General features: G+C 47.5%; 5 protein-coding genes and 2 pseudogenes across 8 annotated transcripts; 3 read left to right on the plus strand and 4 right to left on the minus strand.

Annotated features, from left to right (window-relative positions):
* The first annotated feature begins 715 nt into the window (after window positions 1–715).
* On the plus strand, window positions 716–2028 carry LOC100837344. Its single transcript, XM_003580573.4, has one exon. The coding sequence runs from the start codon at window positions 919–921 to the stop codon at window positions 1891–1893; it is 975 nt and encodes a 324-aa protein (XP_003580621.1). The 5' UTR covers window positions 716–918; the 3' UTR covers window positions 1894–2028.
* A 1198-nt stretch (window positions 2029–3226) lies between these two features.
* LOC100837954 lies at window positions 3227–4473 on the minus strand. Its single transcript, XM_003580575.4, has one exon. It carries the CDS (start codon window positions 4330–4332, stop codon window positions 3358–3360), a length of 975 nt encoding a protein of 324 aa, XP_003580623.1. The 5' UTR covers window positions 4333–4473; the 3' UTR covers window positions 3227–3357.
* A 940-nt stretch (window positions 4474–5413) lies between these two features.
* Window positions 5414–6499, plus strand: LOC100842607 (annotated as a pseudogene).
* A 1117-nt stretch (window positions 6500–7616) lies between these two features.
* On the minus strand, window positions 7617–8900 carry LOC112269395. The gene has a single exon (XM_024456085.1). It carries the CDS (start codon window positions 8898–8900, stop codon window positions 7617–7619), a length of 1284 nt encoding a protein of 427 aa, XP_024311853.1.
* Window positions 8901–11154: 2254 nt separating this feature from the next.
* LOC100838254 (G-type lectin S-receptor-like serine/threonine-protein kinase B120) lies at window positions 11155–17184 on the minus strand. 4 transcript variants are annotated; one of them, XR_002960954.1, is made up of 8 exons: window positions 15234–17184; window positions 14628–14729; window positions 14363–14544; window positions 13724–13934; window positions 13360–13597; window positions 12564–12655; window positions 11760–11910; window positions 11594–11677 (listed from the first exon to the last, which is right to left on the minus strand). XR_002960954.1 is itself a non-coding variant. In XM_003580576.4 (7 exons), exons 1-7 carry the CDS (start codon window positions 16501–16503, stop codon window positions 11378–11380), a joined length of 2454 nt encoding a protein of 817 aa, XP_003580624.2. In that variant the 5' UTR covers window positions 16504–17184; the 3' UTR covers window positions 11155–11377. The 4 variants fall into 4 exon arrangements, 2 of the variants coding, with proteins under 2 accessions (XP_003580624.2, XP_024311511.1); XM_003580576.4 differs by lacking the exon at window positions 12564–12655 and having other exon boundaries at window positions 11155–11677; XM_024455743.1 differs by lacking the exon at window positions 12564–12655 and having other exon boundaries at window positions 11478–11677; window positions 11760–11764.
* Window positions 17185–18249: 1065 nt separating this feature from the next.
* Window positions 18250–19856, minus strand: LOC100842914 (protein REVEILLE 4-like). The gene is made up of 6 exons (XM_024455756.1): window positions 19687–19856; window positions 19548–19605; window positions 19205–19442; window positions 18992–19041; window positions 18703–18849; window positions 18250–18613 (listed from the first exon to the last, which is right to left on the minus strand). The coding sequence occupies exons 1-5, from the start codon at window positions 19773–19775 to the stop codon at window positions 18745–18747; spliced, it is 540 nt and encodes a 179-aa protein (XP_024311524.1). The 5' UTR covers window positions 19776–19856; the 3' UTR covers window positions 18250–18613; window positions 18703–18744.
* Window positions 19857–20403: 547 nt separating this feature from the next.
* Window positions 20404–23242, plus strand: LOC100843219 (annotated as a pseudogene).
* The last annotated feature ends 3059 nt before the right edge of the window (window positions 23243–26301 follow it).

A 26301-nucleotide genomic window follows, 5' to 3' on the forward strand; every position in this document is an offset into this window, starting at 1 on the left:
GGCCGCCGGGAGTCGTCGGCGGCGGCGAGGAAGGGGAATGTGCATGTCGGTGTGGTGCGAAGATATCTCGAGCAGCCGCCATCGGAGAGCACGGCACAACTCCCGCCGTTCCGCGGCGGAAGGAAGCACGAGCGGCCGGCGGTGAAACAACTTTTTCTAAACAATGAACAGCGATACTTGAAAAAAAACCAATGAACAGCGAGACTTGGAAACTTAAAATTCCTCTTAAAATAATTTTTTTTCTTGGTACTTACGTGGGAGTGGTGCAGGATAATTTGCCCAAAAGAAATTAGGACGGTAGCAAGAAGTGTGTTTTCTGTGATCAAGATAAGACCATTCAACATCTTTTTTTCCAGTGTCCGATGGTGCGTTTGGTGTGGCGAACCGTCTTTGTGATATTTAATTTACCATCGTCATCTTGTGTTACTAATATGTTTGGACGGTGGCTTAGGGGTGTTGAGAAATTTTTTGCCTCGCTCATCCTTGTAGGGACGTGTGCGATATGTTGGTCTATATGGAATTGCAGAAATGATTTGATTTTTCATAACAAGAGAGTGGTTAACTTCTTGCAGGTCGTTCTTCGGGCATCCATTGGCTCCGTATGTGGTCCCTACTGCTTCGGACGGAGGCTCAGAAATGTATGGATTTTGGGTGCAACCGTTTGGAAACGGTCACATGAGAGTTATTTAGCCGGTTTAGATGGCGCACAGGTCTTAAGCTGGAAGAATTTTGATGTTTTCTTTTCACTCTATGTAATTTTCTTTTGGTAACCGGCTACTTGTTCATTGGATGATTTTGGATGATGGATGATTTTAATAATATACGGCTGAGAGGCCGGTGCATTTCTCTTTTTGGAAAAAAAAAGGCAGTGAAACAACTTTTTCTAAACAAAGAAGAAACAGCTTCAAGCATCCAGCCATGGCAGCCAAAAGCACTTCCTCCTCCTCATGCTTTTCCTTCCTCAGGGAAGCCCTGCTCCTCCCCACGCGAAACCCGAAGCTCTTCACCCCCGTGCTCCTCTTTCTTTTCGTCGCCTCCATGGTCGCCCCCTTGACCAACGTCCTCTGCATCCAGCCGCTCGCCGCCGACTTGGGCCACCTCGCCGCGGAGACGAAGAACACGGACCCTACCAGCGCCGAGTACGCCAGGATCCTCGAGGAGACACAGCGGGACGCAACGAAGATCCTCGCCGCCGCGGCCGCGCTCCTGCTCGTCGCGCTGCCACTCGCCTTCGCCAAGCAGATCCTCGCCTTCTCCGCGGCCTCCACGACCCACTCCGGCGGCCGCTACTCGCTGGCCGAGCTCCTCCGCGCGCTGACCACCAAGGGGAGCGGCGCTCTCAACCTGAAGGGCCCTTGCATCACCATCGCCGTCGTCACCGTGCTCGAGGTCTCGTCCATGGCGCTCCTGGGCGCGCTGCTCTACGCCATGATCGGGGGCCGCGGCTCCTCCAAATCCGGAGTGATCTTCGTGGTACTGGGTCTCCTCTTCGTCCTCGCCGTCATCGCCTTCCTCTACCTCAATGTCGTCGCGATGGTGGGCGTCGCAGCGTCGGTGGTCGATGGCGAGGGTTGCCGGGGCTTGCGCGCGCTCCGGCGGGCGTGGGGGCTCATGACGCGGGTGAAGTGGAAGAAAGGGTTCGTGCTGCTGCTGCCGGCGTACCTCCTGCCGACTCTTGTGGCTCCGTTGTATGCGTTTGGCATGATGTATGCGAAGACGAGCATGGCGATCGGGCTGTGCCTGCTGTCCGTGTATGCTCTGCTCTCCTCTGCGTGCGAACTCTTCGCCATTGCGGCAGCCACGGTGTACTATTACCAAGCCATGGAGGGCAGGGAGGGGACGACTGCTTGTGATCATGATGCCAAGATTCCTACAGGGGAAACAAATGTCTGATCGTATCATTGTGTTTATTTTTCTTTTCTGGAATACACCAAGGCGGGTGTATTATGTATAGTCTGAGATTTCTTTTCAAGTTGGTAACACTAACACCGTTGTTGCTTTGAAGTAAATATAATACTTTGTGAATGAGGTTGTGCAACTGCAAAAGGATAAAGATTCCAATGTGATTTTTGAAATTTCAGAGAAACTATAAATGACTTTGGAAGTTAGGCTGGCAATATTGAAAGGAATTTCTGAAACATGGAGTGAGTTTGAAGCGGAGCTTCAGGTATGATAATCTCATGTTTGACCTTTTTGATTAGACACGGCGCCATCGGCCAGGGCTGGCCTAGGATTTTCAGAGTTGGTGTTCAAATTTTCAGCCTAGCTAAAACCATGTCTTTGGACACATGGCGTGTTTGGTTTTGTGCCAAAACTAGCAATGCCAAAATATTGCCAGCCCATGATAATTTGATGCTTGTTTATTTTGTCACGAAAATTTTTGGTTGCTACTGCGTACTTGCACATTCCTCTGATACATTTTTGCCAAATTTTTGGTCAAGCGTGGGCTTAAGTTTTGCATAGAGTTTGTAGAGCCAAAAAAATGCATTGGCCAATAAGATGCTCAAGTGTTGTTTAATTTGTGTGGTTCCGTTGAAAAGTAGGAGTAGCGAATGAATATCCAGCTTTCCCGGGACGTCGATTATTCTTGGACCACAAAAGATTCAAGAGCTCGGATTATTCAGGATCATGAACTGGAATCGTACATCAACAATATCTAGCAGTCTACAGTTTTCGCTAATGTTGTGAAGAATTGTCTGCATGGGGCACCGAGAAACTGACCTGCGGCCACTAGCCCACTAGGATGGACACCGCGTTGGCCGAGACCGCAGCCGCGGCCATCACGGCACGGGCGCTTGGAACCTGCAAGACGACGGTGAGCGCGGTCGCTGCTGGAGACGACGGGCGGACGGGGCAAGTGGGAATTGGCGGAGGATGACCACGACGGCGCGCTAAGGGCTGCCTGGCCGCCTGGAAGGGGAAATGCAAGGCAAGGAAGAAGGCGGCCACCGCGGGCGTCGGCGTCGGCGCCAAGGCAGGATTTAAGGGGACTGTGTTAGTGCGTGGTGCAAAGAGATCTCTCGAGGAGCCACCATCGGAGCGCGCACGTACGGGGCACAACTTCCCGCCGTTCGGCGGCGGAAGCACCAAGCGGCCGGCGGCCACGCTGAAGACTCGTGCCCCAATGGGTTATGGGCCATGGGCTGTGCAACTTTGGGCTGTGCGGCCTGCTCCTTCAGGAATTTGTTGTTATCCAGACTCACACTCGTGTATGCTATCCCCGAAATTGCAGAAATCACATTCGAATCTTCGTCCTTTGCATTTGCACAACCTCATTCACATACGGAGTATTATTTTAACTTCAAAACAACAACAGTATTACCATTTTAACTTCAAGACAACAATCTCAAACTACGATCAGACATTTGTTTCCCCCGAAGGAATCTTGACATAATCACCAGCTGCAAGCGTCTCCTCCTTGCTCTCCATGGCGCGGTAGTAGTACACCGTGGCTGCCGCCATGGAGAAGAGCTGGAACGCACAAGAGAGCAGAACATACACGGACAGCAGGCACAGCCCCATCGCCATGTTCTTCTTCACATACACCATAGCAAGCCCGTTCAGCGGACTCGCAGTAGTCGGCAGGAGGCACGCCGCCAGCACGAGCACAAACCCTTCCTTCCTCCTCACGGTCGTCATGAGCCGCCACGCCCGCCGGAGCGCGCGCACGCCGCGGCAATCCCCGCCGCCGTCGGCCACCGACGCCGCGACGCCCACCAGCGCGACCACGTTGAGGTAGAGGAAGGCGATGAAGGCGAGGACGAAGAGGAGGCCATGGATCGCGGAGATCACCCCGGATCTGGAGGAATTGCGGCCGATCATCATCGTGGCGGAGAATAGCGCGGCCAGGACCGCCATGCCCGAGATCTCGAGCAGGGTGGCGACGGCGATGGTGATGGAAGGGCCCTTGATGCTCAGAGCGCCCCCCTTGGTGGCCAGCGCGCGGAGGAGCTCGGCCAGCGAGTAGCGGTCGCCGGAGAAGGTCGTGGAGGCCGCGAAGAAGGCGATGATCTGCTTGGCGAAGGCGACCGGCAGCGCGACGAGCAGGAGCACGGCGCTGGCGGCGACGACCTCCATGGTGTCCCGCCGTAACTCCTCGAAGATCCGGGCGTACTCGGCGCTGGAAGGGTCGGTGTTCTTCATCTCGACGGCCAGGCGGCCTATGTCGGCGGTGAGCGGCTGGATGCAGAGGACGTTGATCAAGGCGGTGACCAAGGAGGTGACGAAGAGGATGAGGAACACGGGGATGAAGAGCTTCGGGTTTCGCGTTGGGAGGAGCAGCGCTTCCTTGAGGAAGGTGAAGCATGAGGAGGAAGCTCTTTTGGCTGCCATGGCTGCTGGCTGCTTGAAGCTTCAAGGTGAGCGAGGGAAGAAGAAAGGATCGATGGAGGATTTAGTTAGCTAGTACTGCTGCCTACAGCCTACTGTTCGTGGATCATCGTTGGATCAATCGAGAGATTTGTAGAGGCGAGGCGTGGTCAACGGTCAATGCAAGACTTGGAATTATAAGGGCTAAACATAAAACGTCGTTGTATTGCCGAGTGTAGACTTGGAAAAACTTGCACACCGTGCATATAATTTTCCAAGATATGATTTTTTATTATTCGGTATTATTATTTTCTCCGTTTCATAATTCTTGTCTCAAATTTGCCAAAAAATGAATGTATTTATTCCTAAAAAATGTCTAAATATATGTAATATTTCGACAAGAATTATGAAACGGAGGGAGTAGCATTTTGGATGCCTCAATTGGTATTTTTTTCGAGTCCGGCGTTGCCATTGATGGATGCAGCCAAATATTTATCGATAGATCCAAACCTTGTCATTACGAAGAAAAAATCACTCTGATACGTAGATCAAGTAACATTAAGCCTATAGTTGGCACACAGCTAAACTAACTAACATTTCCCGTGCGACGTCTCCGACCGGTTATACTCAAAGTCCATCAAAGTCTGTGTCTTCGCGCTTGTATGGTTCCACCGGGATGCTCGAAACAATTGAAAACTTTTTTCTTATACTAAATCTTTACGACGCTATCAAATAGATCAACAAATAGCACACGCCTCATTCAGAATAAGCGATTTGATAGGTCTGGCCGGTCAAATTTGAAGTTAGCCAGCCAGCGTGAATGCAAAATTGTTAGTTTTCCGTTACAGATTAGCAGAAAGGTTCTGGCTAGCTAAACTAAGTTTAAAAGTTGTGGTTTTATGATACATAATTTCCAAACATAACGATTCCTTGATATTTACTCTAATAGTACTGTAGAAAACATAAGGAGCAATTCCGTCCTACAGACGTAGAAAGATAACCGAAAATACGAGGAGCAATTTCGTCCTACAGGTTAAGAGCCCTTACTTTTCCAAGTTTTGCATTGACTGTTGACCACACGTTAGCCAATCACTCGGTTGATCCATTGATGATCCACGAACAGTAGCTAGTACCCCCCATCGATCCTTTCTTCCCTCACGTTCGAGCTTCAAGCAGCCAGCCATGGCTGCCAAAGGCACCTTCTCCTCATGCTTTACCTTCCTAAAGGAAGCCCTGCTCCTCCCTACGCGAAACCCTCTTCGTCCCCGTGCTGCTCCTCCTGGCCGTCGCCTCCTCCCTTGTCAATCTCCTCTTCGTCCAGCCGCTCGCCCCCGACATGGCCCGCCACGCCGCGGAGATGAAGAACGCCGACCCCTCTAGCGCCGAGGAGACAGGACGGGACCGGGAGTCACGGGGCGGCGTCATGGCTCTCCTCGCCGCCAACGCCGTGCTCCTGCTCGTCGCGCTGCCGCTCGACTTCGCCAAGCAGATCATCGCCTTCTCCGCGGCCTCCACGACATACTCCGGCCGCCGCTACTCGTTCTCCGCGCGCTGACCGCCAAGGGGGGCGCTCTGAGCATCAAGGGCCCTTCCATCACCATCACCATCGCCGTGGCCGCCGTGCTCGAGCTCTCGTGCGCGGCGCTCCTGGGCGCGCCGCTCTCCGCCATGATGGGCCCCGACTCCTCCTCCAGATCCGGGGTGGTGATCTCCGCGATCCAGGGTCTCCTCTTCGTCCTGCTGTCCATCGCCTTCCTCTGCCTCAACGTGGTCACGCTGGTGGGCGTCGCCGCGTCGGTGGCAGACGGCGGCGGGGCGTCCGCGCGCTCTGGCGGGCGTGGCGGCTCATGACGTGGGTGAGGAGGAAGGAAGGGTTCGTGCTAGCGCAGGCGGCGCACCTCCTGCCGGCTCTCCTGACTCCGTTGTATGCGAAGAAGAGCTTGGCGACGGGCTTGTTCCTGCAATCCTTGTATGCTCTGCTCTGTTGTGCGTTCCAGCTCTTCTCCATTGTTGCAGCCACGGTGTACTACTACCAGGCCATGGAGAGCAAGGAGGGGGTGTTAGCTTGTGGTTACGTTAAGATTGTTTAAAATATGATCCACGAACAAATGTCTGGTCGTAATTTGAGATTGTTGCCTCTCTTTTTTTTTGATAAGAAAGCAGACAATTGTCTACCTTCATATATTCCAAAGCCTCAGAGTTGAGCTGAGTTACAAAATGACCCTAGAAATGGGCCCGAACAAAAAAGAAAGAAAAGAAAAAGGCAGGTTTACAGGTTTATATCACATATGACATTTTCACCCCACTGAACCAGGCAGAGCCTGAGTGCCTCTTTATTTGCCCTAAAACTCCACAAGCGGAGATTGTTGCCTTCAAGTTAAAATGATACTATCTGAATGAGGTAGTGCAAATGCAAAGGCTATAGGTTTGGATGTGATTTCTGAAATTTTCGGAGAAAGTATATATCAATATAAGGAGTATGAGTTTTTTTTTATTAAAAAAAAGAGTTTGGATGTTGACATGAATTTCTGAAACATGAGCAAGGAATTCTGGTCTGACTCTGACATGGGGTGGGGGGGGGGGGGGGGGCGATGGGGCCGTTGCAGCTGGAGGCATTGGGTGTTGATCGGGCCAGCGAGGCAAAGAGGAAATTGGGGATAATATTTCGACACGGTTCCTGGGCTGAATTTTAAGAACAAAACTAATATTTCAATTTTATACACTAGAGAGTTCATACAAAATAAGCTTGTCAACTATTATTTTCAAGATCACAATGTTTATAATATGACAAAAATCATTTTATTAAAGATATTTTTCTGCTCTGCTGGAATATATTTTCATTAATGTAAAAAAAAGTTCATGCAACTTTGATTTTTTTTAGAAAACTAAAAATGTGTGTGCAAGGAATCATCATTTTGAAATATGTTTCGCCGTCCATGATTTTTTCATGTATGTGAAATAAGATATCCACACTTCTGACAATAGTTTCAATAAATAAATATGACCTTCTCTCTTTTGTGTTTCTCCGTCCTCAACCACGGGCTTAGGGTTTCCATCGGCTGTTTCCTGCCATCTTTGGCGCCGCGGGATCAGAAAACATCATTGCCACTCCCCAATCTATTCCCTCCATCTGCCCCTCTCTCCTCATACTCTTCTGCGTAGATCCGGCTTCATCGACGCCAGGACAATGAACTAGGTAGTCGAGTAGTAGTGATAAAAATACGAGGCGGTCTTGATACATCGATGAAGCAAAAATGGCTCAAAATATTTTACTTCTAATCAAATTGTCGTGACACATACAAAAGTGTTCAAACCACTAGTTCCGGCAGAAATATCCATGTTGGCCCCTCCAAGTCAGAGAAGCGCCACACTATCATATAGTAATCTTGGTCGTCTTGCGGCACACTAATGATCTGGGATCTCATGTTGAATGTATCGCGGGTGTCGATAAAGTGGATAGTATCCTCATCTATCTCTTTGCATGCCGCAATGGATTTGCAGAAGGGTTTGCTGATGAAAATTGCCTGACCGTCTAGCCCGTCTAACACCGGCATCCACATACCTGAGATGACGTCTGCCTGGAAAACCTCCACCTTTCGGGTGTAGTTGTGATGGTAGGGAGGGCATTGCATCTGTCGTCTCACCATGAGCAACTTTCCACGCGATTCGACGAAGTACCAGATGGTGTTGATTTCATCTTCTCCATAGACGATGCCATCAAAAATTTGGTCCATGTCCACCTCCTCACCGTCATTGATCTCGGCGTCCTCACTGTCTCTCGCATCCTCGTCCTCGTAGTGGCCCTCAACGTCATCACTGTCGCTATCATCCTTGTCCTTGTCACTGCTCTCGATCTCATTATTGTCATTCTCATCCTTGTCGTCATTGCTCCACTCATAGGTATTATCGTCAGCCGCCGAGCCCTTGATGATGACATGATGAATACTAGCAACCACAGGTATGCCATCACCATAAAAGGTGATATCGAAGGAGAAGAGGTCCTCCGCCTCAGTGATCCCATAGAGTATATCTCCGAGGAAGGCAACATCAACAATGTAGGTGAAGGGAGCTGTGTGCGGTTTGGGTAGCCACACACCCTTCCCGGGGCGAACCAAGATGATCAGGTGATTCCTGTTGTTGGGCATGAGGACGACAATGTCGTCAGGGGGCGACCGCATGAGCACCTTGCGTATCATGAAAGACTCCGGAACAACGCCGATGATAGCTTCCAACTCAGGGAGTGGCACGGTGGTGTTAGAGAAAGGATTGTGCAACAAGTAGCTATGCCTTTTCTCACCGTCCACGCAGTCGAGGGCGAGCCAGCCGTCGGTGGAGCCAACACACCTCGCATCGTCGGGGAAGGTGTGGGAACGATAGTGCGAGGAACCTTGCGGTGAAGTCATGAAGCTCCCGTCCTGCAGGACTACCCACGGCGGTAGCTGTCGCGCCGGGGAAGTGTGGTGGCGCATAGCCGAGCGCCATGACCGGCAGACTGTGCGAGCGCAGGCACAATCGTCAGCGGTTGGAAGGCGGCTGAATATGGAGCCCAAGAGCTCCGGCGGCAGTTCCAACCATTGCAGAATCATCTCCATCATGTGCCTCCCTCTCTAATCGAATTGATCAAGCTGCGCTAGCTAGTAGCAAGCTAGGGGCAGGAATTTATAGAAGCGCACGTATCAAGTCCGGGTCGGAAAAGTACGTGTTGATCTGGTCGGGGGAAAGGTTGTGTTCGCATCGGTATGCGCCCACTGGCCTGTTTGGAGGCATAGATCGAACGCGAAAGAGGCGGCTCGATCAGATCAGAGGAGCATGTTGGGCAGCTCTGCATCCATGTAGGCGCGCGAGAGGGCAGATCGACAGCGCGGAGGAAAATAGAAACAGGGATTTCATCGATCTGTATAACGCAGGTGGCTCAGATCGAACAGGAGTGGCATGTTGTTCATGGCGAGATTCATAGGAGGAGGAGGAGGAGTATTTTTTTTAGAGGGAGGAAGAAGATAGCCAGGGGGAGAAACAGAAACAGGGCAAGAAAAGTAGTCGAGCTAAACAACTTGGCTGCGACAAGAGCGGGAGGTGGTGATCATGCCTCCCCCTTCTGGAAGGGTGTGGCATGGGCTACTGCTGCAGCAAAATCTGGATATTGTTGGAAGGTTGGTAATGGTACTAAAATCAAATTTTGGAAGGATATTTGGTTTGGACATTGTTGTTTAGCTCCCAGTTTTGGGATTTATACACTATAGTTAATGAACACAACTGCACCATTGCTGAAGTGTGGGATGGTTCCTAGCTGAAGCTTTCTTTCAGACGTTCGGTTGATTCTGCTCTGATGGATAGATGGTTTGAATTAGAAGATATAGTTCACAGTGTTCATCTTAATTCTAATCCTGATGCTCCCATTTGGATGTTTCATCCATCTGGGGTTTATACTGTTAAATCTTTCTGTGCGTTTGTAAATAATGGGGGCATTCAGAGAACATATACCCCTGTGATGTGGAACATTACTGTTCCCCCTAAGATTCATGTTTTTTTGTGGCTTCTTACCTATAATAAGTTTCTCACAGGGGATAATTTGGCGAAGCGCCGGCATGTGGATGACCCCACTTGTGTCTTATGTGGGGAACAAGAATCAGTCTCCCACTTATTCTTTGACTGTCTTGTTTCCAAGCTTATCTGGAACTTAATATCTGATATCTTAGGTATCACTATTGGGTCTGATTTTGAATCTGTTGGGAAGTGGTGGATTAGTACTAATCGTCATGCTCTCATAATATTGTTTATGTTGCTATCTTGTGGACTATCTGGACTTATCGCAACGCTATTTGTTTTCAGGAAAAACAGTGGAGAAACGCCCAGGAACCGTGGAACGGGGCGATTGCATTGTGCAGGAAATGAAAGATCCTCTGCAGAGAGAAGTGCTCGCTGGAATTGGAGCAGTTCATTCGCGCTATGGAGCGCAGGCAGAGCGAGCTGCTTCGGTTTGCTTGACGTTAGCACTGCGTGGAGAGTGCTGGACTGTGGAGGAACTGCGCCATCAGCTGTCGACTACTTGGTTTATCAACGCAGACCAAGTCTTCACTGATGAGATTGACAGGAATTGTCTCCCTCCCTTGTGGGCAGTTATTCTGCTGTCATCTGTTTTCATTTTCTGTTTTTTGGCACTGTGTGGCCAGATGGTCTCACTGAATATTTGATCTCGGACGACGGTTGGTCTCGTTAATAAAATGGGGCCGGGGAAACCCCTGTATTTCTTTTTTAAAAAAAGAGCGGGAGGTGGAGCTTTGTTCGGCTCGGAGCGTAGGGCTCTTGTTTCTTTGGAGCGTAGGGCTCCTGTTGGCCGCACGCGGGTCCGGGTTACGTATGAGATCAGAGGGAGCGGCTGCGGCCATGTCGTGTTTCCTTGGCAACAAGGACTCGTTCCGACCAAGGAGGCATCTGAGATTTGACTCCGCCGTCCCAAAAGAAGAAAAATGTAAAAGCGAACACGTATATCTGACACCTTAACTGAGTGTAAAAAAATTAACGCTAGGAGAACATGAACTATATGAACTACTCCAGGCTCCAGCTTACATTGGTGGCCGAACTTCAAATGTACGGTTTGGCAGGTAAATCATTGGCCACTGATCTTGCAATCCTTGCAAGTACTTTTTTTTGAAAGGTTTTTTTTTTCTTGGAAAGGCCTTGCAAGTACTGAAGTTCGTGCTGATTTGCTACCTTCCGTGGAAAAAGAACATGCAGACTCGAAAGAGATCTGGGAACAAAGAATATAAAATTAATTTAGATGCTGAGGTGCTACACAAACATTACGGTAAAGCTATACGTACTAACTGAAGAGAAAAGCAAACCACATTAGAATAGAAAAACATCTTGTTTGAAATGAGACATTTCTTACTGTATAGTGTTTTATCCACGGTTGTACAGTACAGAGTAAGGTCCACTTCAGTGCTTTACAAACGGCAGACTACATTACCACCAGCACTAAGCTGGAACTCACTGTCCATTTTACAGTACATTAGAGGCTTTTACACCAACATTGAGATTCCAGTGTATACTAAAAGTTCACGATAAACATCTAGCGCCCCATTAGTGTCATACTCATCGTATTTGAAGAATCTTCCATGTTTTCACAAATATGCCCAATTTCAAGATTCCTTGTTGCAAAATATGCAGGTTGCTCTGGTGCTGGAAGAGAAGTGGTTTCATTCTCCAACATGAACACAACTGATGACATGAGTGGCCTAGCATCCGGGTGTTCTTGAACACACAAGAGTCCTACCTGAATACAACGTAGAACTTCATGAATTGGACAATTCTCATTAATTGATGAGTCCACCAAACACCTTGCGTTCCCATCTTCCCATAATCTCCATGCCTGGTCAATGAAATAAGGTTTCAATCAGATAACTATAGTTATGTTAAGGTTGTTAGGAATTTGAGTATTTCACGATACTTACATAAGCTGTAAGGTTTGGAAAATTCATTATGAGCTGAGGCGAGCTGATCTTCAAGCCACTTACAATCTCCAAAAGAAGAACACCAAAGCTATAAGTGTCCGACTTGACAGAAAAGGAGCCAATCATCACATATTCCGGAGACATGTAACCGCTGTTTAAACCATTCAGTTTGCTTCAATACACTTTTTAAACAAAATTTGCGAGCCCTAAACAAAGTAGTTATTAATGACAAGGGTAGTTTGGTCGTAATATGAGTTAGTCTGGTTTCACACTTAGTGAACGATCTATATATCTTTAATGAGTTCTGCTTTAGCCTGAAAAGATCCTGATCAAATATGAACAAATGAAACTAACTTATCATTAACCAAACATAGGATTATAATACTATTGGTTAATATGATGGGACGACTATGGATACAACATTCACCGTATTTATATATTTCATTTGGCATGGCAAGGGTGCGAATCGAATATAACAAGTCTAACCTACAGTTTTAGTTTTGTCATGTCTGTCCTTGCTTAACAGCAATAGCCTCTCTTTTTTCAGATTCATATAAAAAAGAGGTAATAACGTGGCTGGTACATTAACTTGTCCCGCATGTGCAATCTGGTGCATCAACTACAAAAGTGGTTCAGTCACATCCTTAAACTTGTCCAGCGGGTGCACTTTGGTGCAAAATGGTCAAACTCGGGGAAATCCTGCTGACGTGGGCGTGCCGCATATGCAGGGCGGCACACACGGTAGTGAAATTTTGTGGTTATAGGCCCACCAGTTCCGACAAATTGGTACAACGGAGTCCTTACCGGTTCGAAATAGAAGAAGGCAAATCGAAATCCCTAGTCTGATCATCAAGAGCATCAACCTCTTCCACCTCTTCAATTGGTGCAGCCCTAGTCTGATCATCGAAATAGAAGAAGGCAAATCTAAATCCCTAGTCTGATCATCGAAATAAAAGAAGGAAAATCGAAATCCCTAGTCTGATCATCGAAATAGAAGAAGGTAAATCGAAATCCTAGTCTGATCATCAAGAACTGGTGGGCCTAAGCACAAAATTTCACTCCCGCATGTGCCGCCCTGTGTACGTGGCATGCCACATCGGCAGGATGCCCGAGAGTTTGACCGTTTTGCACCAAAGTGCACCCGCGGGACAAGTTTAAGGATGTGACCGAACCACTTTTGTAGTTGATGCACCAGTTTGCACATGCGGGACAAGTTAATGCACCAGCAGCGTTATTACCTCTATAAAAAATATAGTGAAGTAAACCCATCAAAGCATTTCACTAGCATTGAGAAAACAAATTGAATTCAACTAACCCATAATATGCCCAATAATGAGTGTAAAGGTGTTCATTTCCACAGATTTGAGTTTTATCCCTACGAATGAAATAATGTGTATTATCTAACTACAGTAAGCATGCTTGCACGCTTCGATCGGAAAGTGTGTGCTTTATTCCTTCATGAGGTGCTGAAGCTTCCATAAAATCCCTACCATATGTCATAGGTGAGCGTACATGTGCCGTGAGTAAGATTTTGCAGCCTGCATAATCTTAAAACAGAAACTTAATCTCTTACACATTGCTTAGCACATGAAGTACTTACAATGTTCCAACAACCCTAATAGTGTCTCCTTGTTGCTGGTTTCCACCAAAGATCCTTGCCATACCAAAGTCTGATATTTTGGGATTCATATCTTTGTCCAACAAGATGTTGCTTGCCTTAAGATCTCTATGAATTATCGTTAATCTTGAATCTTGGTGGAGATATAGAAGCCCTCTTGCCACCCCTTTAATTATTTTGAACCGTGTCAGCCAATCAAGGACATATTTTCTTGTATCATCTTGCAACAAGAACAATTTGAAACAAATCTATTGTTAGTTATCATGTCTTTCAGTTTACTAAAAACAGGTACTTCTCGGTTACCGTACGAACTTTCTGTAATATTTGATCAGAAGTAGGAACATACCAAAAAGAAAGGAATCCAAGCTTTTGTTAGCCATGTATTCATAGACCAGTAACTTCTCATCTTCATGAATGCAGCAACTAAATAGTCTAACTAGGTTTCTGTGCTGCAATTTGGCAATTAGAGTCACTTCATTTCTGAACTCCTCTATGCCTTGCCCAGAACCATAACTAAGCCTTTTGATAGCAACTTCCTTGTTACCTTCCAGAACTCCCTACATAATTGTATCATATTTATGAGGAACATAACTCCATCATGGTGAAATAGGGAACGATGAAAACCATGACTTACTTAGTATACTGAATTTTTTTTTCTCGAACACGCCGAGCGGCGTGTCATTTTCATTAAGAAGAAGGCGCAAGAAGCGCAAGTACAAGGCAACCCAAGAGCAAAAAAGCTCAAAAAACAGCGAAAAGAAAATAAAAGAAAGAAAAGAAGAAGAGGAAAAGGAAGGGTGGGCTCCAGGCCCCTATACTTAGTATACTGAATTGTTTTCACAATTATACCAAAGATTATTTGAACGAATTGACAGGAGTATTATCAGATGAACCAAAAAGGAAATAAAAGAAAATACATAAAAAATCAAGTATGATTCCGACGGACATTCTGTGTCCTACTCGTGGACGTTAAACTTATTGTTACCTTGTAAACTTTGCCAAAACCACCCCTTCCAAGCATATTGGAGTCGGAGAAATTATCCGTTGCGACCACAATGTCTTCGAAGCTAACAAACAGAGCTTCTAAATTTTCGCCTACAAGCTCACTGGAAGAACTCAAGCATCCTAGCATCAGTTTCTTCTGGATTTCTTTCTTTCGCCGTTTCACTGTTGGTTGGTACGTTCGCACTTAGTTAATCAAAATTACAGAATAATAATGCATGTTGAAAGCAAGACACTTGTTATCCTACCTCTGTATTTGCATCTCCAGGCAAGGGCTATGCACATGAGTAGCAGCAAGCATGTTAGAACTGATAGCACAATCTTCAGTAAATTGCTCTTGTCGTGAGCTCCTGAAATGTATCCCATCAGAATTTACTGCATCAAACATTACTTGCAAGAGCATGGATTAATTACTTGCAGATAGTACCATGACTGATAAGTGTACCTATGTACTCTTACATTCAGTAAGTTCTCCAGCGGTGCTGCTGGGTACGTGGTAAAATTGAGGGTGTCATCGTATTAGAAAACTTTCAGCTTCCCTTGTATAATGGAACTCTATGATAAATGAAAAGGCAAGATGCTGCCATTTCATGAATAAATAAAGAGTTACTGATCAAAAGAAAACTTGCACATTCACTCTTCTAAACACATAAAAGTAATTTGTATTGTCAATGAAAGTACTAATTGGCCAATTATATATTTGGAGAAAAAAAAATATTATGTCTAAAATTCCCCTGTTTCATCTCTCTTTCCCAGATGGCGTGACAATATTTCTGCTGGAGGTTAAAAAAATTATTGTTGTGTAATTTTATGCAATTCAAGTGAAAGAAAATACTGATCAATATCGTCTATACCAGAAGGGTTGGCAAGCCGGATATACAGGTTCTCGCCATAGTTGTTGACCTTCCACGTATCGACAAGCTCCCCTGTCCAAATCAAGCACCTTGTCTGATCTGCCATAGTGCTAGAGCTGCTCAAGTTGGCATAAGCATAAGCTGTGCAAGAGCAGTTGCGGCTGCACTCGGCAGCACACTGATCAAAGCTTCTATTCTGGATACGCAAGAATTTGTCGGGGACCTTCATCCTAGGCAAGGCTACAAAATGATTTTGCTTGCCACATTTCAGCACTTCCACTCTCTGGCATCCGCTCGAAGAGTTCAGAGAGTTGGACTTGAACCCATCTAAGCATTGGCAGGTTGGGACGGCCCCAGTGAAGTCAGAGTAGCCGAACGTACCACATGAGCCATAGACACCGTAACCGCCAGTGGGGCGTTCAGATGTGGCAACCCATGAAGAGGTGTGGCTGTTCCAGGTAAGGAGCCTCATCGTGCCAGTGTAGTCAAGCATGATGCGTGCATATGGTGAGCCGTCTGAAACTGTGTACATAAGGTAGAATTTGTCCCCTGTGTTGACGATTGTTTGGTACACAACAGAACTGGTATTGCCTGGGTATGTGCCACCGGACACCGAAGCACCATTCCACACCTTCATGCGGCAGTATAGCTTGGTCCCATGCCATGTGACTATTTGCATTTTCGAGCTTGGGTCGAGGCTGAAAGAAAATTCTCCGACTGATGGGTCATATGGGCCCTTCCAAGCAATTAGGCGTCCAACAACATGATCCTTATAGCTCAGCAAGAACTTCATGCCTGGCATGATGGTGTCTGTTGGGTGATCAAAGCTCTGCCATATGATTGTGCCATTCGGCAACGATAGAACCAAATTCCCTGTGTCGAGCAGTATGGCAGAAGCATTCGCACCTTCTTCGGCAGTGATGTTGTTCTTCGTCATCCAAAGAGTGCGGCCTCTGGAATCTGACAGCACAAGGTCAGATTTGTTGCTGATGGTTAGCGTCGCAGGTGAAGTGCTGGTGGCAGAGTTGTCGCGATTGGCGACCCATACGATGGTGCGGTTGGGCTCGCGGATATTGTAGAACCAAATTCCAACATACAAGCCCCTGTTGGAGTTGGTCGGGGAGAAGAAGCCGAGAGCAAAGATGCCGCCTTTTGAAACAAGCATGTTACCAGGGTAGAGTGGCTTCCCCTGGGTCAGCGAGTCATCCGATTTGCAGAAAGAAAACAAGAACAGGAGGATGAAAATGGGAAAGTAGGACATATCCATCATGGCTTTTTCGCTCGCCGCCCACAAGTGAGGAAAATAGCATACATATATAGATGATTGGCACACGGTTCTTTGAAACAGGAATTGGGAGTATAGTTGGGATTGCTCTGTCCATCAAACCAAGGTTTTCCCTTTTTAAAAAGCGAAACTCCACTATCATCACATAAGAAGACTCCGGGAAATGGAGGATGTCAAAGTCCAGATTCAGATTTCAGTTTATAATGGATAAAGAAAGCAAAGATCAAGACCACATCAATGCTGATCACGCGCTCTCTAATGATACACTCGAAGTATAATCTAGGGAAAAAAAAGATACTCGAAGTCTTCATTGATGATGCGCACGCAAAGAAAAACTGCTACTACGACGATTCAGTCTGGACTCTGGAGTAGGTGACAGGGCGAAACCGAGACCTCAAGGCACGCGCGTCAAATTTACAAGCGCACCTCCCTGAGGCGCCACATCACATTGTTTGCAACTCTGCATCGTCACCTCCCCGTTTAAAAGTTGGAATTCAAAAAAAAAAAATCCCCTCTTTCAGTTCGAATTATTTCAAGTTTCAGTCCTTGAGATTTCAGCTTCATGCTTTGATATTTTGATTTTTTACCTTGGAAAATCCAATTGAAACTAATAAGAAACAAACAAAGACGTAAAAAGAAGAAGCTGAAATTAAGGTTAGGTTTCCGGCGAACCTCCGGCGGCGCTGCGAGGGGCGGTTCGGAGAAGGGGCGGCGGTTCGAAGGGACTCCAGAAACGCGAGGCTTCCCATCAGGTTCTAAAAAGAAGAAGGGGCGGCGGACCGCGGGGGCGGGGCCGGCGGCGCGGCCAGCGGTGACCTATGCCCGGGCTCTTCAGTTCACGCTGGGATTCAGTTCCAAAACTAGAAACATGATCTCTGAACCGAAGCGACGCTGTGTACTGACAACAGCTCTGAACTTTCTTCAGTTTCTCCGTCCGAACTCTGACTCTGATATCAAAACCAGTTTGACCAAAATATACTGACATTGAGACCAAATTTACTCAGTTTTAACAGTTGGTGGCAGAATTTTCTCAAAAAGGAAGGTCAAGGAATGAGACCTACGCTTTGGCAATAGTCGAAAGACGAAAAATACATTTATCTCCGAAAATAGAGACGTGTATGTGACCGCATCCTTAAGAACACAAACTTGTGAAAGAATTATAACTAAACAATGAAAATGGGCATAAACACAAGCTCGAAGGACATAAAGTTTTCAGGCGTGAATTAACATATAGGCATAAACACAAGAAAAAAAAAGGAGAAAAATCCACTTGTCTCCTTGCTCGTGTCCCGTTAGTGCGTGAATTGACATTATAGAATGTTGTGACGCGAAGGTGTTGGTCAACCTTGAAGAATAGAAATTTTGTAAGCTATGTCAGAGATTCTGGAGATTAAAGAGAACAAGCAACATCCTGAGGTCGGGAAATTGCAATGAGAAAATGATTGATTTTATTCATATTGCAGCATGTTCGTATAGCCAAACATTACACTACCCCCAACTCCCTACAAAGCTCTCAACTCAAGTTCACGCATCGCGCTCTCAACGACGCCATCGGCAGCCTCAAGCCGCGCCAGCACGCGTCCATCGGCGAGCAGCTCAGGCGTGAAGAGGCTCCTCCACCCGTCGCACCACGCGCGGGCCTCCCCAAGAGACGGCTTCCTGGCCCTCAGCCAATGCCGCAGCGCGCGCTCCCAACTTGAATTCGAGTCCGACTCGATCTGGTGGTGTCACGAGACCGACTCGGTAACCAATACGCCGGGCATCGACAATCCCCAATTCAGCTTCGTTAATCGAAAAAAATCCAGATTCCAATTCAGTAAACACACAGAAATTACAACCACAAATGAGGAAAATCATTGTTTTGATAAATAAATAAATCACTATACTTGCATAGGAAGTAAGACAGGTTATACGTGCAATTCATATTCAACAAAAGTTTGAGCGTCAAACATCTAACGCCCCACTAGTGTAGTGATACTCATGGCATTCAAAGAACTTTCCATGTTTCCCCTTGCATGTGCATTTTCATGATTCCTTGGTGAAAAATATGCAGAGCAGAACAGGGGAAAACTTGATGTTGCGAAATGCATATCATCTGCAAGATAGGAGCAACACCAAGCAAAATATGCTTCAGCATGTATCCGTGAGCTTCTACTAAAGAATTGATCAATGTCGATTTCTTACCAGGCGACAACGGGAGTGGAATTGTGTCGTCCTCTGCATCGGCTATCGCCGTCGCTTCGGTCGCGTTGCCGGTGCCAGCCCAATCCATGCTCGTGTTGCCGAATCTCGGTGCTCCCATGGATGACGATGACGATGATGGACTGCCGCCTGAATTGATAGAAACAAAAGTGGAGTTAACTTAACATTGCCGTGGCGTTCCGAATGCAGCTGTGCGTGTGTAGAAATGGGATTTGGATGACAAGAGTTGTGTTGCAGCTGTTGGTTGAGGCTGGTTTCCTCCGTGGCTCACCCAGGCTGAAGAAGGGCCCGAACTGCCTTCCCAGTTGAAACTCTGCATGTCTGGAAACAACATTCAGAACAAGAGACCGTCATGTTAAAATCACTAGTAATCGTACGCACGTATAATCAGAAAAAGGCTCATGGTTGCAATGTGAAGATGCACATTGGTCAGAACAGCACACTAGCTAGTTTTAGAGATCAGGATACTGGACGAGTCTCTTGCCATTGGATGCGGGAAGAAGGCCGGGGCAGCTCCACCCGATGGAACTCTGAAGAAGGGCACCGGGTGGACACTCCTGCGGCTGCCCGTGGAGAACCATCATCGGACCTGGAACCGCGACGCTCGCGGCCGCCGTGCTCTGCGCCACGCCGAGGCTGCGAATCGGGTGGTGCGGTGGCAGCCCGGCGGCGAGGCCGAGCTTCTGCACCTTGAGGAAGTACTTCTGTGCATGGCTGCGTATCTGCCCACAAGTGCACAGTGCATCAGAATTCTACAACCCTTTGCATGCATTTCTCGGAACACAGAAGAGTGATAGTGCAAGGTTGATCCTCCGAGTTAGTAGTACCTGTACGGTGGTCTTGGTGCGGACGTGTTCCTCGATCTTCTTCCAGTCGCGGCCGAACCTGCAGCAGGAACAAACAAGAACTTCTTTCAGGCTTCTTCAGAAGAGAGCAGAGAGAACAGAGTAATGGAATCGCTCGTGCTCGTCGGGGCTCCATCGCTCCCTTGGCCTGGTGATGGTGTACGGCTTCCTCGCCTTCTTCCCCGTCGTCCCCGCTGGCGTCTGATCCATGCTTCCTTGGATCTGCTGCTGGCCGGTCGTTCCCGATTCATGGGCCGATGAGCACCAACACGTATATATACTAGGCGTAAGGATAGAGTTAAGAGTCGATTCGCGGTCTGGGGTTTGGAGGGCAGCAAGCTATAGTAGTTAAGGAAGGATGCAGCCCGTCGACGAGGGTGCGCAAGGTGCACGACCGCTCAGGACCTCCAAATTTGTGGGGCCTCAAATCTGGGATTAGTTATGCTATTAACCGGCTAATTACGCATGGAAAAAGCGAAGCGTCGTTGGACTCCTGGGATTCCTCAGCTCTTCCTTTCCTCCGTGATCCATCTGCACGCGATCGGCCGGACGGCCGCCCCTGCCTCTCCTGCACTGCACGCGATTGGCCGCCCCTGCCCCTCCTCAACTGCACGCGATCGGCGGCCTGAATCCTGCGCCCTCCTGCTGCCTTTGCTCTTTGATCTACAGGCTCCAGCGGCCAAGCCCTGCAGCCCCTGCTCAGGATTGCTTTGGCCCTAAATTCCTAATTCCAGTTTCGGTCAGACCCTCTCATCTATTGTATTGATAAACCTGTAGTTCATATGATGCTTGAATTTATTTAGACTATTTTTGTTTGCTATACAGTACAGGAAGAATCATGAGTTCTAGAAACAGAAACAGGAAGTTTGATTCTGGTGCTGAAAAACGTAAGAAGAAACAAAGACTAGAAGCAGCAGCTCTGTCTCAAAAGGGTTCTCTTGATAGATTTGTTGTGAAGGAGTCTGAAATTATTTCTGAAGATGAAGTTGCAGATATTGTCGTGGGCGTTGAAAATGCAGATGAAGGCAATGGTGGATATGCAAATGAAGGTGATGCTGGACATGGAAACATTGCAGATGAAGGTGGCGATGGAAACGTTGATAAAGCTAATATTTCAGATGAAGGTAATGATGCTAATATTGCTGACAACATCAATAATTCCACCCAGCCTGATATATTTGATCCAAGAACTTGGGATGCTCTTGATCTTAAAATGATTGATATTTTGCTGCAAAAGGGACCTAAAAGAGACTTATCTATTCAGTATGGTCCTAAAGACAAATTGAATAGAAGGTTTTCTGCATTGTCATACAATAGAGTTCTCCCAAATGGAGAAAAGTGTGACAGAGAAGGGCTTGTCTACAACAAAGAGCTTAATAGAGTATTTTGTTTTTGCTGCAAACTATTGAGAAAAGGGCATGTCAAAGGACTACTAGTAAATGAGGGTTTCAACGACTGGATGCATCTTAATGTCAGACTTAAAGAGCATGAAACTAGTAGAGAACATGTCACAAATATGGCTGCATGGTATGAATGTCGTCTGAGGTTCCAGAATAATCAAACCATAGATAAGGTTGCTCAGCGAGAACTTGAAAAAGAAAAGGAGCATTGGAGAAAAGTTTTGCACATGATTCTTTTGATTGTACAATTTCTGGGTGAACGTAACATAGCATTTCGTGGAAGTAATTGCAAGCTGTATCAAGACAACAATGGAAACTTCTTAGGACTGATTCAGATGTTGGCTCAATTTGATCTAGTTATGAGAGAGCATGTTGACCGCATTACCAATGATAGAATTCGTGATCATTATCTTGGTCCTTCCATCCAGAATGAGTTGATAAATTTGCTAGCAACTGCAATCAGGTCTGAAATCATTGGAAAGATCAAGAAAGCGAAATACTTCTCAGTTTTACTTGACTGTACACCTAACATAAGCCACCAAAAACAGATGTCTTTGATAATAAGGTATGTTGATGTGTCTTCAGATTTTGTTTCCATTGAAGAGTCCTTCTTAGGTTTCTTGGAAGTGAATGATACCACCGGGCAAGGATTGTTTGATGTTCTAAAAGATGAATTGAAGAGTCTTGACCTTGATATAGACAATGTGAGAGGGCAGGGATATGATAACGGGTCGAATATGAAAGGACCCAATAAAGGTGTACAAAAGAAACTTTTAGAATTAAATCCAAAAGTTTTTTATTTAGCATGTGGTTGTCACAGTCTGAATTTGACATTTTGTGACATGACAAAGTCTTGTCGCAAAGCATCTGATTTCTTTGGAGTTATTCAGCGCATCTATACATTTTTTGCTAAGTCTACTAAAAGGTGGAAAATTCTAAAGGACAACATACCAGGATTGACTCTCAAGTCATTGTCAGCTACTCGTTGGGAGAGTCGTATTGATAGTGTTAAGGCCATAAGGTTTCAGATCCCGGAAATAAGAGAGGCATTACTACAAGTGGCTGAAACTGATACTGATCCATGTACAAGTAGTGAAGCTCAATCACTGGTAGAAAATGAACTTTGTGGCTTTGAATTTCTAGTTTTTATAATTATTTGGTATGAAATGTTGCTTGCTGTTAATTTGATTAGCAGGGAGCTGCAATTGAAGGATATGCTTATTGATATTGCAATTGAGTCTGTACAAGGGCTGATTTCGTTTTTCAGTAAATACAGAGAAAATGCCTTTTCAAAAGCGTTGGAAGCTGCAAAAGAAATTGCATTGGAGATGGATATTCGTCCGGGGTTCCGCACTAAACGTAAAATCAAGAGAAAAAGACAATTTGATGAGGTAGCAGCTGATGCATCTGTTGATTTACAATCTGAAGAGGAGTCATTTAGGGTCAATTATTTTTTACCTGTTGTTGATCAAGCTATACCTTCACTTACCAGAGGTTTGAACAATATCAGGGGTTTGAAAAAATATTTGGTTTTTTGTTTACTTCAGATAGGCTGCGATCTTTGGATCATCAGAGTTTGATGGCTGCTTGTATCTTAAGAATTCACTGAAGAGTGGAGAACAAAAAGATATTGATGGGCCAGAATCGTGTGGGGAGTTAACTTTCCTCCAAGATCTACTGAAAGAATCTATGGGTCCTCTTGATATTCTAAAGTTTTTGAGGAAGCGTCCCTTATATCATAATACTATGATCCGCGAGTCTCACGTAGCCGCACTCGGTCACCTGGTCGCGGCCCGCTTGCACTTGATCGCCGCAAAGGTTGCCGCCGTGTACCACTACCTCAACGTCCCGCCCCTGAGCGAGAGGAACTCGGAACGAGCCGTCGCTTCCATGGTCACCGCCACGAACCAACTCAGGCCCGCCGTCGTCCGGATGAAGCGCGTCGGCGAGGTCCACGCGGCATGCGGCATCGCCTTCTCCATCTTCGCCTCGCACATCGTCGGGCTGCCTGGCTGGCTCGCCTGGCAGCAGCTCCACGCCGCCACCGCCGCCCACGCCAACACGGCGCTGCAGAGGCTGCGAACCGCCATCTTCTTCATGCGGCGGCTCAGGCACAGCCCGCCGCTGTCCCCGCTCTGGAACCAGTGGGGACCCGGGGTCCTGCTTGCCCTCTGCGTCGCCACCGCCTATCTGGACGCGTCCACGGACGAGCTGCGGCCCATGCAGCGTGCCCTTGTCCTTGAGTTGTTCGCCGCCCGGAGGCTTCTGCTCCCATAGCCTTGCACCCACTCGGTGAGTAGTTGCGCTTCTCTTCTGTTCGTCCATCCTTTGCAGGAATCGATCGAGTTTTCCCCATCCACGTACCGATTGCAATTGCTATGTCTGTGATGTGACTAGGTAGAGAGTTTCAGTTTGTTGATCGACTTGGGGATTCGATGCGCAAGATTAATTGCTCTCTAATGTTCGGCCCGCGGCTTATTAACCAATCGACTCAAAACTACTCTTGATCAGTTAGATAGAGTGCACAACATTGCTGCTTAGTTTCTGCTACCACTTGTTTCTGCAAACATCTGTAATCTGAGTTGCGTCCAAGTACAATTGAGACTCTGCAATTATTCTCCCTTCTGCTCTGTTCATCGATCCTTGCAGGAATTGAGTTTTCTTTTCCCCGCCGGGCTTTTCCATCCATCAATTTGTTATGTGTGTTAGTATGTACAGAGTTTCAGTTTTGCAGACCAACTTTAATTGGAGCTTCAGTACGTTCGTCTTTGTAATGCTCGGATTATCAAATCGACGCAAATGTCAAAACTACTCTTGATTGATCAGTTTGATGTATACACTATACAGTGCAGAAGCTTGTGCTTAGTTTGTACCGCATTTGTTTCTACAATCTTGAGTAATCTGATCCCGTTCTGAGTTGCATGATCCATGTGACATGACTGATCATTCTTGATCAATTGCTATGTCTGTGAGTACGTAGAGAGTTTCAGTTTGTAGATGAACTTGGGGATTCGATACGCAAGATTAATTGCTCTGTAATGTTCGGCGGCTTAACCAATCAAGTCAACTCTTGATCAGTTAGATAGATAGAGTGCACAACATTGCTGCTTAGTTGGTGTTGTGCTACAACTTAGTTCTGCAATCTTCTGTAATCTGACCCTTTTCTGAGTTGCGTCCAAGAAAAATTGAGTTTCTGCAGATTGAGATTTCTTTTCCCTGCCGGGCTTTTCCCTCCATCAATTTGTTATGTGTGTTAGTATGTACAGAATTTCAGTCTGTAGATCAACTTTAATTGGAGCTTCTGTACGTTGATCTTTGTAATCTCGGTTTAGCAAATCGACTCAAAAGTCAAAACTACTAGTATTGATCAATCAGTTAGATCTACCAGTGTAATCACTGATCATTCTTGATCAATTGCTATGTCTGTGAGTACGTAGAGAGTTTCAGTTTGTAGAAGTTCAGGATAGGTTGATGTAGAAAGAACATAGGAGTATCTCCCTAGGAGTATATACTTGTAGCAGTAGTAGGTACTAGTATAATTCTCGAGACGAGTCTTATAATAGTACCTCGATCGTATACAGGCTCTAGCTCGATTTTCTAGAAAAGTACTAGGCTCTAGCTAGCTCCAAGCTGCCATGTGGCCAAGGAAGGAGGGGCAGTGCACCTCGTAGAGCACACGGCAATTATACGTGCACTCGCTGCAACTATCGTAGCCTTGGCAGGTGCTCGACCTCCGACACACCTCCGTGGGATAGTAGCAACCACGGCGGCCACTAGCTCCTACGGGCTCCGTCTCCCCGCTCTCAACATCAAGCCACCACAAGGTCCACAACCTGTCCACGCTGCACACCAGCAGTTTGCCTGCGCTCTCCGCGAATCCCACCACCTTGAACAACCGATCCGATGGCAATGGCGCCCGCAGCTCCGACCGCACCCAGCTTCTTCCATGATCGGCCGTCTTCCAGAGATGTAGCCCTCCGCCGCCGACGCCGGTGCTGTGGAAGAACAGCGCGAGGTCGCCGCCTCTGGTGACGCAGGGGAACAATGTCTGTTGTTGTTGTTGGAGATGGCGTTGGAGCGGGGGGATGAAGGGGAGCTTTGTGAGGGCTGCGCGTGTGGCGTCGCCGGTGACGGCGAGGATGTACAAGGAGGAGGCGTCACGGTAGAGCCAGTGCGCCGTGCCGTGCGAGTCGTCCACGGTGCCGGCGCGCGGCCCGGACATGTCCAGGGATTGGCAATATTCGATGTCGATGGGGGCGCTCCAGAGGCCCGCGGCGGAGGAGTAGGAGTAGGCGCGGTGCACGAGCTGGTGGTGGTCGCCGGAGCTGAAGACGACGGCGGTGATGAGCACCCTGAAGGAGCCAGCGTCGGTTAACAGCAGCGCGTAGCCGGTGAGTTCGCGGTGGAGCTCCGGGTCGAGCTCGAAGGGGGGCGGCGGGAGGACGCGCGTGCGGCCGCCGAGGAGAGGGTGCGAGACGGCGAGGTGGAGCTTCCGTTGGTCCAGCGGCGTGGGCGTCAGGCGGGAGAGCAGCAGCCCGCGCCGCGAGGCCAGGGGCTTGGCGGAGTAGCTGCTCAAGACCCCGTCGTCGGAGCTGGGGAAGAAGCAGGAGCCGGCGGGCCGCGGCGGCGCGTGGAGCCTCACGAACTTGGGCGGCAAGGAAAGTTTGTCATTGTTGTGGTAGAAGGCACCGAGGACGGAGGAGGAGCGGTGGAGCTGGAGGCCGAGGTTGGCGTTGCCGGCGGCGTAGGGGTGGAGGTCGAGGATGAGGCGGAACCAGCGTGCGCATGTGGCGGCGCAGCGGAGGAGGTCGATGGGGTCCGGGAGCCGCGAGAAGATGTCCAGGAGGAGCTCGTCATGGAGCTCGGCGGCAGCAGCGGCCATTGATCGATCTGATTAGATTGATTATAATTTGTAAATTAAGTACATATATACATGCAGCATGCATATATAATACCCAATACGTTGATCCGTGGTCCGACAGCATTGGGGTTAATTTGTGCTAATAATCTTGAATCCGAATAGGACATGTTACGTTTGTGTTTCCGGCCTTGTGTTTGAGTCGGTTTTTGAGTCCGAGTCTGAAGATACTTAAGTTAAGGCGTACTTCCTCTATTTTATAATTCTTGTCGAAATATTACATGTATTTAGCGTAGCCGGTAAAATCGCCGTTTTAAGGAGCCCAGTCAACACAAGAGTTATTTTCGACTAGTCGGTTAGCTACGGAAAAAATGTAACCTAGCCGTCAGCAGACCACGTGTCTCGTCCCAGCCGGCTGGCGACCATTCCAACGGTCCCTGGCTTCTCCGCTTGCCACTCCAACGGTAGGAGAGGTTAG

This window comes from Brachypodium distachyon, chromosome 5 (genome assembly GCF_000005505.3).
Source record: "Brachypodium distachyon strain Bd21 chromosome 5, Brachypodium_distachyon_v3.0, whole genome shotgun sequence".
NCBI lineage: Eukaryota > Viridiplantae > Streptophyta > Magnoliopsida > Poales > Poaceae > Brachypodium > Brachypodium distachyon.

What these genes read in the sequence shown, in the direction of transcription:
- LOC100837344 (XM_003580573.4), top strand. Translation starts at nt 919, where the DNA reads ATGGCAGCCAAAAGCACTTCCTCCTCCTCATGCTTTTCCTTCCTCAGG.
- LOC100837954 (XM_003580575.4), bottom strand. Translation starts at nt 4,332, where the DNA reads ATGGCAGCCAAAAGAGCTTCCTCCTCATGCTTCACCTTCCTCAAGGAA.
- LOC112269395 (XM_024456085.1), bottom strand. Translation starts at nt 8,900, where the DNA reads ATGGAGATGATTCTGCAATGGTTGGAACTGCCGCCGGAGCTCTTGGGC.
- LOC100838254 (XM_003580576.4), bottom strand. Translation starts at nt 16,503, where the DNA reads ATGATGGATATGTCCTACTTTCCCATTTTCATCCTCCTGTTCTTGTTT. An exon ending in CTTGGATTCCTTTCTTTTTG is followed by an intron (nt 13,598 to 13,723) that starts GTATGTTCCTAC and finishes TCTTGTTGCAAG; the next exon opens with ATGATACAAGAAAATATGTC. An exon ending in TTCCAAACCTTACAGCTTAT is followed by an intron (nt 11,678 to 11,759) that starts GTAAGTATCGTG and finishes TTCATTGACCAG; the next exon opens with GCATGGAGATTATGGGAAGA.
- LOC100842914 (XM_024455756.1), bottom strand. Translation starts at nt 19,775, where the DNA reads ATGGATCAGACGCCAGCGGGGACGACGGGGAAGAAGGCGAGGAAGCCG. An exon ending in CCTTCTTCCCGCATCCAATG is followed by an intron (nt 19,042 to 19,204) that starts GCAAGAGACTCG and finishes TGTTGTTTCCAG; the next exon opens with ACATGCAGAGTTTCAACTGG. An exon ending in CGGGCCCTTCTTCAGCCTGG is followed by an intron (nt 18,850 to 18,991) that starts GTGAGCCACGGA and finishes CTATCAATTCAG; the next exon opens with GCGGCAGTCCATCATCGTCA.